This window comes from Apium graveolens, chromosome 3 (assembly GCF_009905375.1).
Source record: "Apium graveolens cultivar Ventura chromosome 3, ASM990537v1, whole genome shotgun sequence".
In the NCBI taxonomy this organism is placed as follows: Eukaryota; Viridiplantae; Streptophyta; class Magnoliopsida; order Apiales; family Apiaceae; genus Apium; species Apium graveolens.
This window is the reverse complement of record NC_133649.1, coordinates 18,086,164-18,103,443: the sequence shown is the minus strand read 5'-3', so window position 1 is coordinate 18,103,443 and position 17,280 is coordinate 18,086,164. Positions and strand designations below refer to the sequence as shown.

The following is a 17,280-nucleotide window of genomic DNA, read 5'->3' as shown; positions in this document are numbered from 1 at the left end:
AGAAAATCCACTTTCTATGGATCTTCTTCATCAACCGCAAAAGCAAGCACACAATTTGCTTTCTTTCCAATCATTAATCTTGAACAAAAAACAGTTGATAATTACCTGTCCTCTACTCTTTCTTTTCCTGTTTTTATTTTCCATTGTATTATACAACATTGTTGCAGTCACCCCGCCATTGCAGCAACGAAAACAACCTCAGTATTCTCTTCTTGGTGAAAGAGATTTCTGGTCTCAGATCTTACCTAAAAAACAAAACCAAACTGATGCTAAAATCAATGGTACTGCTAATGATAAGTTGAAAGTTTGTGATTACACCAACGGTGAATGGATTTGGGATGAAAGTTATGATCCTCGCCAACTGTATACAGAGGAGTGTCCTTTTCTTGACCCTGGTTTCAGATGCCAGCAGAATGGTCGACAGGACCTTGACTATCTCAAGTGGAGGTGGCAGCCGCGAGAATGCGATCTTCCAAGGTATGCTGTTACATATAGTTAGTAATGAAACGAACTAGCGAACACCCCTTTAGTTTATCCATTAGGTGCATTACTGTAAAAGATATTAGCCACCTATAGAACCTATGAAACAAAACATACCATAGCATGTAATTATCAACTCAAAGCATACCCTTCTAAACATACAAGCGGGTCTGGGAGTGTAAGTCTCTTTTTCCAGATGCGATATTTTTCACATCCACCAGGGGTGTGGCCAATTAGTTATCACCGAGAACTGAAAAAGAATACTATGGTAAGCGGACAACCAATTGTCACTCAGAAGTAGGAACAGTGGGTCAATTTCGAATGGCTCCTGCATTCTTGCAACTTTGGCACTTAAAACATTTAACTACTCGCTGCACTTAAATGCTACATAAATATTAAAACAAGAACCAAGTTTAAAGCCAACTAGAGATTTAAACTGAACCGTGAATTTATAAGAGAAATGTGTCTATTCTAGATCCTTTAAACAGAACAAACATACCTACAACTGAAACGTGAACTTGAACTTTACTGGGGATGTCTCTTTTATTTATCAGGGTAAAACTTGTGTACTACATACTTAAATCAAACCAAAGATAACGCCCCTCAACTTTATCAGTACATTTGTGTGATGATACTTCTAAAAGCTAATAGATAATCACTTAAAGATATCATTAATAATTAATTGCCAACCAAATAAATCATGTCAATATTCCACTTGTAACTTAAATTCTCAATATAACCAACTGCAATGTACTCAACAGTCAACACAACAAAGAGATATGGAATGTGTACCCTTGAGTTCAATTTCTATTATTGTTTCTACTTCAGATTCAATGCAACAAAATTTCTAGAAAAAAGCCGAAACAAACGTATCGTTTTTGCTGGAGACTCAATTGGGAGAAACCAATGGGAATCTCTGATATGCATGATAGCCCAAGGAGTTTCAGACAAGTCCACAGTATACGAAGAAAACGGAAACCCCATAACAAAACACAAGGGTCATCTTTCGGTTCGTTTTCAAGATTACAACTTCACCGTAGAGTACTACCGGGAGCCTTACCTGGTAACTATTGCCAGATTGCCTAAAAATGCACCTAAGGATGTCCGAGGGATCATTAGGGTTGACAAGCTGCACTGGTATAGCTCAGAATGGGTTAGTGCTGATGTGCTTGTCTTCAATTCTGGACACTGGTGGAATACAGACAAAACTATTAAGATGTAAGAACTTTCATACTTTCTAGTTTCCAGGATTTAAGCTATCATACCTGCATTTAAATCTACTAATAAATGCCAACATTTTTCAGGGGATTTTATTTTCAGGAAGAAGAGGTTATTAACTTGACAATGAATGTTAAAGAAGCATTTCAGAGGTCTCTAGTAACATGGAAGTCATGGGTGATTCAGAATTTAGACCAAAGAAAGAGTCTAGTCTTTTTCCGAAGTTACTCACCTGTGCATTACAGGTACGTGTGCTGCACCAGGAAACAAACTCATGTAGCATTCCACAAAGTAGCTTTTTAATAGATTTAACATAGTGTACAACACTAAAAGGCACCTTATTTATGAAAACAAGAACAAATACAGAATACAAGTATAATTACATATACACTGTATCACAAAGCATACATTGTCAGGTGACGTGGATCTAGGACACGTAATTAAAATTGATTGGTCACTCTCAAGCTGTCCTGAACCTTGGTGACGAATTGAATACTGCAAAAATATTGTCAATAGAATGAGAAGCTGTATAATTGATCTGTTGGTGTCAAATGCTGAAGGACAACATAATTTTTTTGTCATGATGATCAGATTGGATGGTTAATATTAGGAGTTGCTTGTTTTTGGGATGCAGGGAAGGAACATGGAAAGATGGTGGTCACTGTGATACTAATATCTCGCCAGAAACAAACCACACAAGACTGGATCAGGAGCCACAGAATAACTTTTTTATTTCCAAGATAATCAGAGAGATAAGAAGTGCCAGAAGAAAAGCATACTTTTTGAACATCACATTTATGTCAGAGTTTAGGAAAGACGGTCACCCTTCAAACCATCGTGAGCCAGGGACTCCTGTTGAAGCACCACAAGACTGCAGCCATTGGTGCTTACCTGGAGTGCCAGACACTTGGAATGAACTTCTCTACGCTCACCTTTTGTCAAAAGACTTCAGAAACTTAATTATATGAACAAGGTACCCTTCCTCGAGGAACTTCATTAATGAGTAAAGTAAGTGTATATTGTCCCTTAACTATTCATTTTCATTCTCAGCGGGTTTCACCTCAGTGGTTTCCATTTCCTTCACTTTCTCAAGCTGCCTCAGGAGATCCAACCTCTCTGCTCCATATGTGGACGGAATCTGCCAATACACAAAAATAGTTAGAAAGTGATATGCTCTATTGAATCCTCACAATCAGACTGGAACTTCATAAACAGTTATGACCCACCAATCCTGGTACATATCTCTGTATTGCAGCTAACATTGCGGCATGCCCAACTGCAGTAACCTACAAGGTATGTAATTAGCATGACTCAGTTGCAAACATAATTAGTCTGAACCTGAAAAGAATCAGCACATAAAGGTACAATTTGTTTTTATTTTAATGCTCTAAATTGCAGCCGAATTACTTGTAATGACTTGTTCAGAATAATGTTCTTATCCAAATTACTTGTAATGACTTGTTCAGAATGATGTTCTTATTATTCCATCTATGAACTACAATCCACAGGATCTCGATCTCTGTTATATCGTACTCGGATATAGATTGATAAATTTAAGTGTTAGTCACCAGCTAACTAACAACTGGAATAATTCTAATCCCTCGAGATGGAGTGTGTGCGCACACACTCACATACACATATTGCTGGGAATGATACCATCTTGAAAAACGTATTAATGATCGACTTCAGCATGTTTGGTTCATTCATGAACACTGGATTAGATGCAACATTATGATATGATTACGTTGCTTAGATACCACACTAAAGAGAGATAGGAACTAATTTTTAAACCGAATTAATTAGCAGTTGTTTCAACCATATTTATAGTCACATTGATGCAGGAAAAATTTGTCAACAACATTTTACTAAATAAAAATGAGAAGAAAGATAAACTTGGGTGGATTAACCGCAGCAAACCCACTACCACAACGGTTTCCATAAATTTTGGGCTTTATTAAATATAAACTAATTTGATAAACTCCCAGCCAGCCAACCTCACATATAAAACATTTAGATAAATATAATATGAGAAAAAGGATCCTGAGGTAGAACTCAGGAGAGTTTCCTGAGATAGTGATATATGTATATATATAATTAGGTACCTAGTTATTCACTTTCCTTAAAACATAACAAAAAGATGGTAAGTAAATATTTAACAATAAATGTGTAGATCGAATTTTTTACATGCTTTTCTTATGATCTCAGGAGAAATATCCCATGGTTAACCTCAGGATCCTTGTTCTCAAATATTATTTCCCTCTACACTAAATATATATATTAACTAGATTAATAACATGTATAAGAATTCTTCACATCTGCTCCCCATAACATATAAAGAAGTTGTGATTGCCACTTATTACTTTACCTTCACTTTCAATGTTGAAACTGACAAAATGTATCACTGGGTGATTTTAGTGAGTCACTTGAAACTGTTTTAAGATCAATGCAGGTCTTGCCATGGACAAGAGTTACGTGACACATTCAATAACTATCCTAGTTTATCTTTTATATCATTTTTTTATTACGAATGTGAAGATACACCATACACTTAGACTTTTAGTTATAAATCTGCATGATCTACCATGACACATTTAAAACTTATAATTAATATTATAATGGCATAGGTTCCTTTTAACTACAGCATGAAAATATAATATATTTTTTTTTTGGTCATCCAATGCCCACTGATTATAATAATCAATTCCAATAAAACAAATGCAGAAAGTAACTGTGCAGTGCGAGTGATTATACAACTACTTACAGGAAGTAGCATCAGAAAACCTATTGGAACTACTGATGCTAGGTCCGTCAAAGTTCTTCGCAGTGCTTGCTTTTCTTTCTCTGTCAATTCATCTCCTATGATGACTCTTCTAAGCAATCCTGAAGCAGCAGCAACATCAATAGCTAGAAGCTGAGTACCTTGCAGCACATCCTACTCGTTTATTAGAAACATCTGTCAGTATATGGAAACCTATAGCATGTTATAACATCCAAACCAGAACAATTAATAACGAGAGAACAGAATACATACTGTACTTGTTTCTTTTAATTTATCCAGTGACTTCTCAATAATATTTTCTTTTTCAGCCTTAATCAATCCAGCACCTTCAGTGTAACCAGCAGTTTCACCTGTCAATGTAGGTTCTTCCTGTAGTGGGGGGAAACACAGTTAATCTAATTGCATCGCATACCTAAGCACCAGCTGATAGATAACAGTCACTTGCAAGTTCCAATATGTCACACTGATGACTTAAAATATGCAATTTAACAAAAGAAATTGCAAGATACCAAATCCAGTTGAAAATTGTTCATCTATGTTCTTATCTGGTTTATATGTAAAAAATCGATACCTACCTCACTAACACTAATAACAATCAAACTCGGAAAAAAACCCAAAAAAAACAAGCATTTGGAAATGAGCTCAAAGATGTTCACTTTCGCAGTAAATTTAAGATTCTCTATGTTACATACAGTAGAGATTAAATACCACTTTTATGCATTAACAATATCAAAATTTTCATCTATCTCTTCAGCTAATACATATCAATGATGTCCATCTAGAGTGCTGCATTTATATGGTGCTGAAAAAAGAGCGTCAGACTGAGGAACGTACTAGATGCTGGTCTTCTTGTCACAGTTTATCCTGTAATTATTGTTGATCTCTTCCTATCTATATTTTTCAAGTGACTTTTACGCCACACTAGGGGGATACACTAGAACTCAATGGGAAAAGTAGAATTTACAAAAAAATTCCATTAAGCACATTGACCCCACAGTCTAGTAAAAGTATTATTTGTTCATTATACTGATAGAAACACTAAGAGATACCTCTTCATTTTGAGATTGATCAGCACTTTTTTGAACTCTTTCCTCAAGTTCCATAAGCTCATTTCTCAAAAGCTCAAAACGCTGAATCTCGTTTGACTTTGACTCTGAGACAGCCATGCTGAAAGTATCTTCATAATACAGATCATCCACCTGCATTCAAGATTATCATGTAAAACTATAACTTCAGATAGCATATAAATATGAACTCCTCACAAGATGTTGATTCTAAGAATATACATATTGAAAAACTAGCAAGAGAGACATTCTTAACAAAAACATAGATCTATTTTCTAGTAACGAAAGGGCCAAGGATGTGGAAACATGAGCCATGCCAAAAGTCTGCTGCTGAATAAGCATAGGGAAACTCATCATAACTCACCTATGTTACTCTGTAACTAAAGTTTCACTTGGCTATAATCCCTTCACTATATCAGTCGCAACCAAATTCTGCCATGAATCATTCGTTGTCTTGTATCTTTATTTTGTATCTGTTGTTATTTTTGTGTTAGAACTTAGAAGTTAAAATCAATGAAGATTGTCAGTTCCAGGCACAAGTGAGGCAAATAAAATGCACAGTATAATGAATGAATGAAAAAAAAAACTTAAGGTTATAAACCGGGTTACCCTAAAGTTATTGATGTAGACAAAAGACTTGATAATTTGATTTGTATATTATATATTATTATAGTTATTGTTCGAGAATAAATTAATTGTAACTAATTAAGTCTATTAGTTATATTTAGTAAGAGAATTATTAGAAAAATTCTAAATTATAGTTTTAGGATAATAAAAGTATTTGTTTCCTTCTATCTAGGATTTTTACTGATCCTTCAAATTTTGCTTAATCTTCTTCGAACTTTGTCCTACATGAAGTGGTGAGCTTAAATATTCTGGTACTTTCTGATTTACCTATTTTCTTTCTACCGAATTCCTATCTCGCCATCAGAACTCATTAGAGAACGAATAATATGTATTCTCATAAGATCCTTTGTTCAAAATTCGAACTTAATAAATTACTTCATGTTATTGCGGTATCCTTAAACAATCATAGCCACGTGATTTTAAAAAATTTGAAGGCATTGATAGATATGAATTATTACAGAACATTAACAATTGCATCATGAGTTTGAAAAATTAAAGATTAATCAAGCAAAGCTGATTCAAGAAATATGCACCAAGTTGACAAAGCCAGCCATGTATTGTGTAAGAATCAAATGTCATAGTTCCGTATATATAACTAATGAGAACACTTTTTGGATATGATCAGATGTACAAGTTAATAGCAAACAAAATTGTTTCTTCTCAAATTAATATTTTATTTAGTATATATTGAAATACATTGATGATTTGGAGATTGCGAAAGAGGATGTCAATGGTTGCAAGTCTCTCCTTGAAAATGTATAAGCATGTACTAGTGTAATAATTAAAATCCAACACATTGACTTAAAATCCAAGTCTCTCTATACGCCTTATTTATAGTTATAATTGTTTTGGTTATTATTGTCACATAAAACTGGACATCAGATTAACCTCATCTTAAGCATTAGGCCTGGTTTGAGTTAAAAAACACACCCCTTTCACAAAACAAAAAATTAAACGACACATACATGTACTCCTTTACGGTTCTGCAACTACTAATTTGACAACCAAACTTTTTGGTGCATAATCACTTTCGTATTTTGGATCAACAAATTTGTAAATTAAAATAAATTTTATTAATTTCCATTTAGTAAAGTATTGATTGAAAAAATTTAGAAACTTCTATTTCAGTTTAAAATTTACATATTTTTGATATAAATAATGAAATGCTTTTTTTAGAGAAAAAATATAATTGTATATATTTTGAAATGCGGAATTTCGATAATATTAATAATAAGAATATTAATTCAAGAAATTTATTTAATTCTTAATATATGTTAATAATATTGATTATCACATCACCAAATAATATAAAAAGAGTAATAGTATTCAAACTAAAAGATAATCATTTCATAAATTATGGTAAACTAATCATAACAAAAAAATGGTTATTTGAATTAGAATTTTCTATTAACAACAAACATATTGCATTTCCAAAAAGGTGAAAATTAAAATTTGAACACCTTATAGGCTTATACTAGATTTGAAAAAAATAACAATATATTTTTGAATAGTATATTAAGAATTTAAATAATTACAAATGCAAATCAAAATGTACATTATTAAAATTCATAGCAATATGTATCAAAATAAAATATTTTGTATCATTATATACATGTATTTTCTATTTCTATCGATATATACATTTATTTACTAGTTGTATATATAAAAATGAAATGATTACGATTTTAATTAATGATTGCAAGTCTCTCTTATTGTCATAGTTTTTGCTTCTGGTTGATATTAGTAGAACCTTGCAAACCAAAATTAGTTTCCACCTTTTTTTCCAAAATTGGTGGCTGAAAAAGAACAAATTGTTCTCAACCAAAGTTTCGCCTATATCAATCATAGGACATCGTAACTAGCAAGCTTAATTTTTAGTCTTATTATTACTTGACGGTTAGCTCATTTATCTTCACAAAGATAAAATAATTAAAAGAGAACTTATAGGTTTCAAAATATCCAATTGACTCCATTTTCTGAACAAGAGTATTAGATAGAAAGCAATCCAAATTGTGAAGAATATAACTACAGAGACATCACAAGTTCATAACAAATATGGGAGTATACAGCGCACTGAAGATTATATGAAAGAATTTCAGAAAATCCTAATGAAAAAATGCAAAACCATACCTCTTGAAGGGAAGCTGCCTTTGCTCTAAATGATGCCTCGAGAAACTCAGCCTCTTTTTTGAGTTTTCTCATCCTTTCCAGGTCAGAACAAGCAGCTTTCAAATGCTCTTTTCTCGAACTGTCGCCTGAAACATGCAACTCCTGGAGCAATTCTTCCAACCGTATCATAGCATCTTCAACACTCTCTAATGCCTACAGTTAATATACGAATTCATCGTAATGAGTCACAGTCAGAAACTCTAAATTCTTTTAATGCAAGAAAATAATATTTTATTTGGATCGTATAAACCAAGGATAGAAAGTGAAAACATTTTATAAGTAATATATGACCTTATATCCTTATATAAAATAATATAATCGCCTATAGAAATAATTATCGGATTGTCTACCTTGTCAAAAGAATCTAACTCTCTCCCAGATCTAATGCGTGTAACTGATTTCTTTACAGCACTTTCTATCATTTCCTCCCTGCACCAAATTTTTGCAAGCAAGTTATTACAATAAAATAATTTATACAATCAAGTTCAAACAGTCTGACTCGCTTCAATTGAATCTTCAATATCTTAAAATTGCAGATGTTTAAGATCTGTAGAGACAAAACATGTTGAGCCTTATTAAGCATATTCTAGTAGTCCTCCAAAACATAAATTGTGGATTATAAAGTCAATAACCCTACAAAATATCATTAACATGTCAATGTTTCTTACTTGGGCTTTTAATCCATAGAGGAAACAAAACCTAGAGAATACCATAACCAGTTAAAAGGACTGTACTTGTTTACCTTGCCCACTGATTATAAATACATTGGTGTTGCTTATATATTGTGACACATGAGATGGAGAAAGATACGTAAAGTACAAATCAATAACGGAAACGTTCTACTCACTTTTGTATCCCTAGTTCTTTCATACAACCCCTCAACATTTTGTGCCTGAAAAGTTAAAAATACGAAAAATGGTTGGACAATTGTAGGAGAACAGATTTTGTTTCAAACATTATGCAAAATTAATTAAAATACCCTCTAGAAAGAAATGCCGCCGCTTTAACATTAGAGGGGTTCTCCAGCCAAGTACTGTATTTAATGAAGCTCTGTATCCAATGCAAACAAACTTCTAACACCAGGGGAATAGCTTCAGCATTTGGAGGCCCTTCTCGTTTGCTTTTGTGGCCATGGGAACCTCTAGAGGCTTCATTACTGACCGGATAGAATGGAATCCAATCTAGTTCTTCACATACAACCTATCATAAAATGACTTAATAACGCCAATGTCATAAAAGTACGCTATCGATTATATGTGCATCTATATATGCTAACCTCCACGTACAGTTGATAAGAACTAATTGATGAGAGCTGGGGATAATATAACACACTGCCTCCTATTAGGTGTCTGATTTAAAGAAAGAAACATAACAATAGAAAATTATAATTAGGAATGTGAAGAGACATAAAGAATAAAGAAATCCTGTACTATAAAATAGTAAACTACAAATGGTACCTAATGAATCCTTCAATTGGCTCATCTACCACCTCAAAGCCACTGGCGTAGAGAAAGGACTGTGTGCTTCTTCCCAAGGCAATGAAGAATCCAAATACAGCTAAATCTCTATCTAATACCTACAGCATTTTAGCAAAGTTATAGGTAAAAATGCACATCATAGCTTGATTAAATCCATGAAGTGCCATTTAAATTTAAGTGTTTTCTTCTCAATAAGGTTCTTCAGAAACAACCTGAACCACTTGTTCTTTCAATAATGCATGCAATCACCAAACAATTAAATACTTCGGAAATTTATCTGACAACATCGTAAAGAGAGTTAGGTGAACTACAAGCACAAAGGTTTAGCCTTTCTCAAAGGTGGTCACCTTTTTTACAAAAACACAAATGTGAATATCATGACTATAGACGATACTTGACTCACGTAAGCATTGTGTAAATGTCTATTTAACTAAGGTTTGACTTATTTTACTCCGGATTATAAGTTGTAGTCCGAGGTCAGCACAATTCAGATTCTAGTGGTCTTTTAAAAGGTGACAAATTTTCATTTAGGCTTGACCAACCTAAAGTACAGCCACAACAGAAACTAAGTAGCAGAGAGATTTACAATCTTTACTTACACGAATACCTTCCATACCTTTTTTGACAGTGAACCCACTTAGAAATTAAATATGTGTGAGATTATAAAAGTGAACTTGTCAAGGAACTAATAATCCTATTGCATGGGTATCTAATCATTCCGCGTGGCAAGTAGGATAATACAAATGAAGTGGCATATGAATGTATGTTATATATATTACAGGCTGCTTTTGGAACTACGACTAGGATACTTCTCAAACATAAACCCAGATATATTTGTAAGGAGTAATCTTCATTTACCCACATTGACATAAAAAAAGGTAGAGTGGACAAATAACATGATCTCAAATATAATTATGAAGAGTTATTCTTGTTTACCAACTCCGACATGAAAAAAGTAGGAGTGGACAAATAACAGATGACTTGAAGGCTGATGCAGGACAGGGGTAGGTAAAGGGTTCAAACAGGGGGATAAGGGCCTATGACCTATCTCTGCAGAGAAGCAGCATGGAACACACAAAATCCGCAAATTCAATTCATTTTAATCAACTCTATTCTTATAATAAAAGATTACATCAGCTTACATAGCCACACACGAATAAATCCCTAAACTTAGTCACCAAGTAACAATCTTCTAATAAAGGAAACAAATCCTTTCTTATTTTTTATCATAATCTAGAATCTTCCTATATAAAAAATATAATATTCAAACAAATTACATTATATCTAATCATAAGTGATAACTAATAACATAAAATATATACAAACTAATATTTTAATTCTTTGTTCCGCATCATTCTCCTCGCCTCTAAAAAAACTCGAACAAAGAGATGATGTCTCGTGGCACTTGAAGATTTCAAATTCCAACTCCATAAGCGAAATTTTAGGAAGCAACATGGAAAGGATATGATATCTTGATATAGTAACAGCTCCTAATATTTTGTCTTCTCCAAGAAAATCAATGTGTTCCACCTTAATGATGTCGGCCTCATTCGTCTCATTCGTCACAATTTCTTCAATCCTATCTTTTTCAATGTTTATACATTGAACTTTAGGCGACAGAACTTTAGCAGGTTCAAGGACATGCTTTTCTTCAACAATTAAAATACTTTCTTCATGACATCGAATCGATTCTCTTGACACTTTCTCTCCGCCCCATTTAAGTACTAAGTCATCAACCATTACAAGTATATTCTTAAGTTCATTATTAATGCTTTTGGAGTTTACTACCATATCATCAAGAAGCTTTATAGTTCTTGCCATGGTTTTCCAGGATCAACGGCAACAGTGAACAGTGGATGAACAGTAAAAACAGTGCCTTGTGAACGTGGATGAACAGTTCCTTGTGAACAGTGCTGGATATATAGTGACTTTTTCTGCTTAAATTGTAGGGAAGGTGTTTGGTAAAATGTTTAGGTGAAGTAACGATGGCTCTTGATACCAATTGATGCATGACAAGGGTTAAAAATGATATAAAAAGATGAATATTTGTGAGTTAACCGCAAAAAACTCACGCCTAAGGTGATCCAACGGAACAAGAATCACCAACCCTAGAATTTCTCAACCGCAAAAGAGAGGTTTGTTAAGATCGCAACCCATAACAAGAGAGAAACAATTCTCATTTTCAATTATAATCAACTCTATTCTTTTAAAAAAGATTACATCAGCTTATATAGCCACACACGAATAAATTCCTAAACTTAGTCAAAAAGTAACGATCTTCTTATAAAGGAAACAAATTATTTCTTATTTTCTATCATAATCTAGAATATTCCTATATAGATAATATGATATTCAAACAAATTACATTAAATCTAATCATAACTAATAACATAAAATATATACAAGAATCACTAACCTAGGATTTTTCAACCGCAGAAGAGAGGTTTGTTAATATCGCAACCCATAACAAGAGAGAAACAATTCTCAATTTCAATTATAATCAACTCTATTCTTATAATAAAAAATTACATCAGCTTATAAAAATTCCTAAACGTAGTCACCAAGTAACAATCTTCTTATAAAGCAAACAATTTTTTTCTTATTTTCTATCATAATCTAGAATATTCCTATATATAATATAATATTCAAACAAATTACATTAAATCTAATCATAACTAATAACATAAAATATATACAAACTAATATTTTAATTCTTTGTTCCACATCAAGGGCTATGCGGATAAGACATATATAAAATGAATAGAGATGGACCAATTTTTTTATGGGCGTAACCAGAATTAACGCTACTAGATTGGGCTATCAAACATAGGCTTTATCTTGACAAAAGATATTGGCAAGGACGGACTTTGTTGGCAGGATTTGGACAACTCCGGACTTAAGAAAGCTCTACCAATATTGTTCCCTCAATGAGTTCATCAAAAATTAATACACTATAGGCAACATATCATACTGCTTGCATTCTACAAGGACCATATATGGAGTTTAAATCAGAAATGTTAATGCAATGATAAGGTTGACAAAAAACTTTAATCACAAGCACACATCTTAAGCGTTGTGCCAACCACTTCATAAAATAGACTGCGATATAAAATTAACTACTAACCTCAATAGTTTCAGATGTTGTAAGTTTTGACCATATTCTCTCCCTATCGATAGCTCTCAGTAGCTGATTCTGGAGAAGACTCACCCAAAATGTGACCTCTTCAGTTCTCCCGTCATTTTTCACTCTAGATGAAGCAGCCCGCTGACCAAAATGGACCAAAAATTCTCTCCGTAAACCAATGTCTTCTACAGTGTGATAAGCTTTGCCTATGGGAATAAATTCCACAAGCATGTCCATTAATCTTCCGGTTGTATCGGGAATAATAGAGAAGAACTGTGCACAAGAAACTTTAGCTGGTCCAAGCTTTGTAATCGCAGCAATGCAACTTAATGCAAGTATAAGAAGAGATTTGTCAATTGCATTCCCTGCATCCAGAGAAATCCCTTTGCCCCACCTGGAAGGGTATAAAATTGCAGCACTTTTCCACTTCACTAGTTTGCATAATTATGATTCATAAAACACAATTAGTCACTTACACTGTAGTAGCGGCAGTAAAGCTTTGATCCTTTTCAAAATAATTCACAAAACTGGTAACTACTGCAGGAACTTGTTCAGACCAAAACCAGTCATAGGCATCGGGTTGCTTCGCTAACATTTTCTCTCTAATTTCGCTCTCCAAAGGAGCAGATTGTCTTAATAAACTGCTTCAATGCATTATGTCAAAAATTAAAGATATAATACTAGGTTTAAAACTGACAAAAAAATCAGTAACTATTCTTAGAATGTAGGAAATGGAAATAATCAAATAACATCACTATGCAATAATAATTAGTAAAACCATATGCAGCAATTTCAGTAATTTAGGATTTTTCCCTATAACTTGCTACTTGTTAGTTGTCACTACATGATTTAGTCTCTCATAAACACAGTATTATTCAAATCCCTAAGTATAATTAAGTAATATTAATAGTAACTATCAATACTTATAAGTTATCTATGCAATCAAAATGCAGATAATAGCCATCCTAGATCCATATCCGTTACAATGGATTTTATATCACTCTTGAATTCATTAAGTTGATTAATATCATCTAGCAAGATAAGTATTTTTCAAAAGAAAAAGCACCTTCTCTGGACAAACACATTAATATCCCTGTCTCTTCCATCTCCTCGGGACGATATCTCACATCCTGATTGCAGTAAGGAATACACGGAGGCCTGAAATATAATATGCTTAGTCAACTTCCATATCAATATTAAATATACACAAGAAGCAAAATTGATAGATCTTTAAAATTTTCAGATCAATAATTTTAAAAAGGTGTGTATGGACCCTAATCCCTGTTAAGTAATTTGATGCGTTACTAATATACATCTTAAATCTTCTCCATTCAGTTGTTGCCCTATGCTCAAGAGTTGTGGAACAATATGATTAAACATTTACATTTAAACAATATTAAAGGCCCAGCAGAGAACTACAGCTGGCACAAGGATCAACATGCTTGTATATTGTATAGAGAACTAATCCTACAAATATACTGTTTGGAAAGCAGTATAAGAAACCTGGAAAACATACTCGTGATTTCGATAATTTGCAATAATTGTGGTAGTAAAACCTTATATGTAGAAATCTCAACTGCTAAAAACAAAATGACCTCAATGTCTTGTAGATAAATCATGTGTCTCTTGTATAAATAGCACAATCACATATAAGCTTCGGCAACAGTGTAAATTCATATGGAAAAGCATGAAAAGTGATGAACCTGATAAGAAAGTGCCTTCACCCATGAATTTCTATCTACCCCAAGCCAGGCAGTTGAAAACCAAGATGTTTTTGATTTAGAGCTCTTTTCTTTTATTGCCAACTCAAATACCCTTGCAGCATCATGCAGCGTTTGGACAAGTCCGGCATTATAATCTTCACTTCCCGATGACTGATTAAGCCTCATTGTCAAATTTTCAACATTACTGCTAGTGCTTGGCTGAGAACTCCCATTAACAGTAACCCCATCATCAGCTGAAGCGAAGTACAGCATATGTCTCACCCTTGCCGGTTTACGGGAAATTAGAGAGTGTCTTTTAAAGGTCACCAATTTACACTTATGACTGAATATATCATCCGCTGATAAAGAAACCTTTATACGAAACCTCTTCCTTAAATAGCCATGGTGAACTTCGCGAACCGAGCCAGGTACTCTTTCCTTGAAACAATTAGTTCTTGTTGGTTTTTGTGAACTCCACGGGTTTAAAGAGCTACAAATTAGAAGTAATGGGGTGAACGAACCATATACATACATACATATATATATATTTAACGCCTTTGTTATGTACAAAATCATTAGGAGTGCGTAGTATAGCAGTAATTTAATATAATATCAGGTGCACATTTTCAGAGATCCCATAAAAAACATAATGGACAGTCTAGTATCATGCACAAGATATCAGCAAGTATGATGTCACAGAAGGTTCTTAGGCTGGCTAACTCTCTCCTTTCTGTTAGGACTAGATTTTACAAGCCAATCATTAGCAAATGTTATAGGACTAAATATTTTCTGACCCTCACAACTATAAAAATTAGACTGGCAATTTTTTTAAATGAAGGCACTGAACCCCCAATCACTCGAGTCAGCGATAAAAATTGGGGTTTGGGGGGGGGGGGGCTTGATTCGCATCATCACACTTTAGGCAAGACTTCATACATGTCCCTTGTATTATTAATTTAGAACTAGCACTACAATTCAGCGTTAGCTTGTTTTAAACATTGAGAATTCGAGGTCCATTGTTTATATCTGGAACTTATCAGACTTAGCAAGTATTCTATATTTCTATTCAAAGACATTATTACGAAATTATAATATGATTATTCTATATTTCTATTCAATGACATAATTACAAAATTATAATATGCATCTCGTCTTTAGTGTAATACTGAACACCATAACATATCAATCAAGTATAGAAAAACTAAACTACGATAGTTATAGAATTATAATACATACAAGCTTAAATACAAGCATACTAACAGAAACAAGTCTGAGAAATACAGTAGCAGCATCAATTATCAAATAACAGAAAGTGTTCAAAGTAACTTTTCAATTTAATAACAGCTTCAAAATTATGCAACCATAGGTTGATACACTAAATTGAACCCTGAGATGTGTGAAAATATAATTGGAGTTACAGAAATTGCAATAGTTAAATTTACCTGGAATAAACGAAGCTCTGATTATATAGTTTGATCGACATGGAAGAGGATTAATAATTGTAATTTTTAGGTAGTTCTGTTTAAATGAATTGTAGGAATTGGTGGGGTGGGATTTGCAGAATTACAAGTAGGAGTATACTTTTTTGGAAAGATTTGAAGATAATATTAGCTTATGGCTTATAGTTATCGACAGGACGTGTTTAAACGGCTCACACATCTTTGTAATTATATACTACTCGCTCCGTACCATTTTGTTCTTCCTCTTTTGGCTTTAGATACTGTTCACGGTAAGCGATTGAATACTAACTAATCTACATCTAATTTATAATATCAAATATAGTCACGAGTGATCTCGTTGGATTCGTATTTATCAATATTTTAATACAGTGAAATTTTTATATTTAATACTAATTTGAATTTAAAGATATTAACAATAAAAAGTGTGTATTGACAAACGTGTTCAACACAAATTGAAAACGTTTTTATGGACGGAGGGAGTAATAAACTGTGGATATCTGTAGTCGGAATAATATCCGTGCCTCCGATATTTGTACAACCAGCTTTTTACTTTCTTCTTTAGACCGTTTGGTCACGATTACTTGTTATATTCAGGACTTCAAATTTATTCTGATCATTGCGTTATCTCAGTTTATATTTGGATCGAAAATATAATACATGTCTTTTATTTGTTTTAAATATAATCCAAATTTGACGTGAAAAATATATCCGGATAAAATATGATCTCAGATACGAGCACTTATATACCCACTCAGATTATGTCTCATATTTTATTTATAAAATATCCTCCCTAAATATGATCTGTAACCCGTATTTGGTTAAAACTCGAATATCATTATAGTTTTAACTCATTACATTTATCACACAGATTTTTTTAAAAAATTTTGAATTCAATTTTTAATTTTATTCATTTAAAACTTTAAATGATATGATTTCATAATAATTATATTAGTAAACGTATATATTCATAACTTTTTAGAATATTTAAACTTATTTAAAGTGATAGCACTGGTAAGGAGGAAAATATAATTATAACGAAATTATTATTTGATTGAGGGTAAAAATATAATGTCTTCATTATGTTAGGACCTTAAAAATTATTATTTTAGCATGTTGATTACTTAATCGATTAACACTAATTCTATAAAAGATATTTGAAAAAGACAATATTACTGATT

At 32.9% G+C, this 17,280-nt stretch overlaps 2 protein-coding genes across 4 annotated transcripts; one reads left to right on the top strand and one right to left on the bottom strand.

Moving 5' to 3' along the window:
• Window position 1: 1 nt before the first annotated feature.
• Window positions 2–2,666, top strand: LOC141713944 (protein trichome birefringence-like 9). Its single transcript, XM_074517503.1, has 4 exons — window positions 2–477; window positions 1,309–1,698; window positions 1,785–1,921; window positions 2,290–2,666. Exons 1-4 carry the CDS (start codon window positions 17–19, stop codon window positions 2,664–2,666), a joined length of 1,365 nt encoding a protein of 454 aa, XP_074373604.1. The 5' UTR covers window positions 2–16.
• Window positions 2,013–16,284, bottom strand: LOC141711875 (uncharacterized). Of its 3 annotated transcripts, XR_012571470.1 has the most exons (17): window positions 16,085–16,282; window positions 14,643–15,132; window positions 14,006–14,097; window positions 13,416–13,580; window positions 12,940–13,333; window positions 9,795–9,913; window positions 9,614–9,686; window positions 9,317–9,537; window positions 9,185–9,229; window positions 8,688–8,766; window positions 8,299–8,490; window positions 5,527–5,676; window positions 4,730–4,846; window positions 4,460–4,630; window positions 2,925–2,984; window positions 2,478–2,836; window positions 2,013–2,193 (listed from the first exon to the last, which is right to left on the bottom strand). XR_012571470.1 is itself a non-coding variant. In XM_074514572.1 (16 exons), exons 1-16 carry the CDS (start codon window positions 16,123–16,125, stop codon window positions 2,729–2,731), a joined length of 2,517 nt encoding a protein of 838 aa, XP_074370673.1. In that variant the 5' UTR covers window positions 16,126–16,282; the 3' UTR covers window positions 2,013–2,728. The 3 variants fall into 3 exon arrangements, 2 of the variants coding, with proteins under 2 accessions (XP_074370673.1, XP_074370674.1); XM_074514572.1 differs by having other exon boundaries at window positions 2,013–2,836; XM_074514573.1 differs by lacking the exons at window positions 2,013–2,193; window positions 2,478–2,836; window positions 2,925–2,984; window positions 4,460–4,630; window positions 4,730–4,846 and adding an exon at window positions 5,906–6,014 and having other exon boundaries at window positions 5,526–5,676; window positions 16,085–16,284.
• Window positions 16,285–17,280: the final 996 nt, after the last annotated feature.